The 4,555-nt window shown below is 34.6% G+C and overlaps 1 protein-coding gene across 2 annotated transcripts; it reads left to right on the top strand.

Annotated features, from left to right (window-relative positions):
* The first annotated feature begins 1,876 nt into the window (after positions 1–1,876).
* On the top strand, positions 1,877–4,127 carry LOC112288247 (uncharacterized). Of its 2 annotated transcripts, XM_024532253.3 has the most exons (3): positions 2,323–2,983; positions 3,096–3,171; positions 3,322–4,127. In XM_024532253.3, exons 1-3 carry the CDS (start codon positions 2,975–2,977, stop codon positions 3,726–3,728), a joined length of 492 nt encoding a protein of 163 aa, XP_024388021.1. In that variant the 5' UTR covers positions 2,323–2,974; the 3' UTR covers positions 3,729–4,127. The 2 variants fall into 2 exon arrangements, with proteins under 2 accessions (XP_090110306.1, XP_024388021.1); XM_090254180.1 differs by lacking the exon at positions 2,323–2,983 and adding an exon at positions 1,877–2,316 and having other exon boundaries at positions 3,096–4,127.
* The last annotated feature ends 428 nt before the right edge of the window (positions 4,128–4,555 follow it).

Genomic DNA, 4,555 nt, shown 5'->3' with positions numbered 1-4,555 from the left:
GGATATTTTATTTTAAAAAAATATTATCAAGTTAAATTGTTGACTTTACAACTCATAGATGAAATTGCTCTAATTTCAAAAAAGTGATTTATTATTAATTATATGTGACATATTTTTCTTTTCGTGCAAGATAGAAATTTTAAAATAAGCCATTTATTAAAACTTATTATTTTCTAAGATAATTTATCATATGAAAAATAAGTTGAAACAAAAACATGCTTTATCAAGTTGAATAACAATTAAAGATATATACTAACATGAAATATTCAATGCTCTTTTAATTAGTATAAATTAAATTTGAATTAATAGAACCTTATAAATAATGATATCAAGCTTGAATTGAATTTATTATAACAAGAACTTTTTTTGTCGATTTCATAATTAATTTTATTTTTTAAGATTTTTTTTATTAAAAAATAATTATTAATTATTTAATTACTTTATTTTATATATTATATTATTTGAAATTAATATCTAAAAGAACTAAATCATGATTAATAAATTAATTCTATATTAAAAGTCTTATAACACTAGACATATTTAAAAGGTTATATTATATGTATGTATATGTATTAACTATAATTTGGCTAAGAAGGTGTGCAATATTATTACTAATGAGGATATAGCATTGATTGTTTGTATTTTTGTAAAAAAAATATTTCAAAGAAGATTCATATCATAAAAAACTAATAATATATTTTTATTATGGTGCAATCATTTCATTAGCTATTAATTTCTAATGGTTAAGTTAGATAAATAAGATTCTCACATGATTTACAATAATTTGACTGTAGTTTTGTCACTTTAAATATTGGTATTGACTTATTATCATTTTATGATGGCATATCAAAATTCTAAAACTATCAAATTTAAACATATCAAAATGTATGGCTTAAAATATATTTGTAAAAAAATAGAATTCTTCTAATATATTTTGCACCAAGTAGTAGCAATGAACAACTAGCAATATTAATTCATTTCTTACATGAGTAATTCTTTCTCAGTATGTTTAAACTTTATTTAAAGTTTTAAATCATATATTAAGGTTTGTTTCTATATCTAACAAGCATAACACTTTGCTATTGTATTATTTAACATATTCAAAATGAGACTATAAGACACTATATAAATCATACTTAATTATAGAGGTTGTTTGTTTTTCTAAGTTCTTTCTAAAAAATTTAAAAAGATTTAATTATCTAGCAAAGTATAACTTTATTTTATGAAGAACATAGTAGAAAAATAAATATTCCACATTTAGTAAAACTAAATAACCTAATGAAAAATTAGTGTCTTAAATGAATAAAAAGTTGTGATAGATTACACTAATGCAATGTTTCCAATCATCAAGACTCAGATAAAAATAAATGAATAAACAGATAATTTAAAAATCATTTAAAAAAATATTCGTTTGATAAAACTTGGGATTTTACTTGTATCATTCTCTAATTCTAGAATATATATAAAAATAACGAAGCTCTAAAACTGGGTAACATCGATGCTTGCTGTACATTGTTCAGCATATCTCAGCAACAGAATTCTACTGTTTGTTCTGAAGAAGACATATAATAATTTATAAATAAAAAAAAATAGAAAAACGTACAAATTCTGCAACCAGAGAGGAGAAAAATTTGCAAAATCACATGATTCTGTTAACAGCTAGTTACTATTTAAGCATCACACTGTTTGTAGGATGCAAAAATAGTGCCGTTGCATGAGACGTAGAATATCTGGGCCACAACGGCAGCACTGATGTTGTGGGTCTCGAATCTGTGCGTTAAAATACTCACATTCAACCCTTGTTGTGTTGTTCATCCGACTGCTGGAATTGGAACTCCCCATGGAGTCCAGGCCGGCACAAATGTGGGACACTGTTGCACAGAAATAGACTGTGAGCTCATCTCCCAGCTGTAAAGTGGTTTGAGATTGGATTGAGCCGTTGGGCACATTCAAGACTGCAAGCATAGGCATCGGAGGCACAAGTTTTACGCTGGTCATGACGTTCCGCAGGAATAATTAGCTTGGATCGTGTTGTCTAGAATTTCTGCGTTGACAATCTGTCACTTATTTAGAGAATATTATTGGTCGCCCGGCGACTTGGCCAGAAACGTTCTCACTAGAGTGCTTTCTCAGATTCTATACACGTTTTTTTTGGATAGTTGTGGTTAACTATGGGTTTGGCAACCACGTTAGGTGTGCCCTTTGGTTGCCCATTTACAAGACAAGCCCAGGAAAAGAAATTTTCTGTGCGCATTTGACACCACAATGGGCAAACTGTAGGTACACTGTAATTAAATAAGTTCAAATGCCCTGGAGGTAAGATGAGAAGAATTGATTTCCGCCGTTTGCATTGCAGCATTCTCTTCTGTTCATGTTCCGTTGATGCTTGAATCCTCAGGGGAATAACCTCGTCTGCACTTCATATTATTTCCTCACTCGCCTACCTGAGCACCTACGTGCTCAAGAACCGAGTTATTTGTATCCGTCGGATGGGTTTTCCGTACTTATTCGGTTGCTTCTGAACGATCCTTGGCTACTAGACTCTGGAGCTAGATGGTACTCTGTTTTGATGAGCTGCATAAATTGAGGGTTAGTGCAAGATTGCGATTGCATCTGCACGTAGGTCTTCAGTTGTGAACCCTACTTCAAACTCTTTGCTTGCTGCGATAGGGTATCATGCAATTGTAATAGGATTTCCCGAAACATTTTATTATCCTTGGTTTGTGGGAAGTTTTAAACGCAAAAACTACGAGATTTCGAAAACTATAGATTAGCTGAACATCCCTGCATGAGTAGAGCTCTCCTCTTTTACCAGTGACTCAAGTACTCCCCTAGCGTCACTCGTTTTTTGAAAGATTATTTTTTTTGCGATTTTACGCGTCTGTTTATTTGTTGGTTATTTTTATTTTTATTTTATATTATTTTTGAAATCGGACCGCCATAATCTGACTTTTGCTACACATCGAGATTAAACATGTCTGAGGTACGATCCACCTATCAATTTGACTCGCCGAGATTTACAAACTGTGTTTCTAATGCCCCGACGGTCGCAGTATTGAGCTCTTACACAGAACGTGCCGTTTCGTAACCTGCAGACCACAGTGCTTAAAGTGCTTCTGCATTGTGATGGGTGCGTCACAAAAGTGAAACGATACATTCGACGTTTGGAGGGTAAGCTGGATTGTTAGTTTCGATCAGCTTTGAAATAATTGTTCGAACTACCTGTAACGGGTATGATTAGTCATGCTGCCGCGAAATGTGTTCATTCTTACTTCGTTGATTCCTCCGGCCACCTTCCTGCGTGTATCATCGTGCCTGCAGGTGTGAAATCCTTTCATGTGGACAGGGAGAATTCCAAGGTGACCGTCATTGGTAAAGTGAAACCCCAAGTCGTCCTGGATCAAGTTCTGAGTGCAGGGAAGACGGCAGAATTTTGGCCTAAACAAAGGATTGACGAAGTTGGGTCAGGTGATAAAATACCCTTCAACCTCACCGCTGTGGAAGGAAAGAAGAATACGTCCGAAGACCCAGTCGAAACCGGTTCAAAGAGACCCGCCGGATTAGGAAGCCAAGGATCTGCTAATGGATCCAACGGGGGTAACAGCGCTATCGTGGACGAGGCGGACATTCCTGAATTAGAAACTGCACATGATCTGGAGAAAAAAATGCTGGTGGGCAAGTCACCTTTGAAGAAGAGTAGTTGGGCGATGAGGAAACCTCTGCTCTAAATTAGCCCTGGAATCCCTGTCTGTGGATCGGAGAGCTCTGCAAGTGCAAGGCCCACATCTTGTGATTCAGGCACAACAGATATTAAGCCCATACATGGCTGAAGATTCTCCTCATCCTCAACCTTCTCTTCTTCCGACGAGGTTCTAGAACCGATCCCCCCATGTCTTCCTTTCAGATTATCTACGCTGGTTTGTAACGTGAGCCAAACCAGTCTGTAAAATACGGAATGCTCCGTGTAAGGTTCCTGCAATACTTAGACTAGATGTGCAACAAGGTTCCTGCGTCTCTGACAGTTTTAGAAAGTTGCTGCAGCATGTAATTTTGCTCTGGGACTTCGAATTTGTTCTGTGTCTCTTAACTAGGAGAATTTTCTGAGACTAGTTTGCCGAAGGCCAATACGTGACTTTTCTCATGCCGGTGCATTGAATTTTCTTTTTTTGCATTTTCTATTGATATGACAGCTTTCTATTGCCGAACATGATGCATCTGTAGTATTTTGAAATCAGTCGTCTTTGATACATACATTTATTGTGTATGTATATATACTTGTGGAAACCTGTGTCATTGGCCGCGGAATGTGTATGTACATACCTATCATATGATTTTTTTTACACGAAAAAAAAAGTATAATCATTATCATTACTAAGTACAAATACAAAGTAACTTAAGAATATTAAACTAAGATTAATCTTAAACCAAGGATGACATTAATAAGATCAGAAATGACCAAAGTCTTACTCCTTATCTATACCAATTAAGAGGATGATCATGAAGAAGGTTTTTAGAAACCATGAACCTTGAGGTGAAGTGTCTAAATTATGGGCTG

This window comes from Physcomitrium patens, chromosome 11 (genome assembly GCF_059467195.1).
Source record: "Physcomitrium patens ecotype Gransden chromosome 11, ASM5946719v1, whole genome shotgun sequence".
NCBI lineage: Eukaryota > Viridiplantae > Streptophyta > Bryopsida > Funariales > Funariaceae > Physcomitrium > Physcomitrium patens.
Note: the sequence above shows the minus strand (reverse complement) of the source record. Positions and strands in the feature narration are given on the sequence as shown.

Coding starts and splice junctions, on each gene's coding strand:
- LOC112288247 (XM_090254180.1), top strand. CDS start 3,234: ATGATTAGTCATGCTGCCGCGAAATGTGTTCATTCTTACTTCGTTGAT.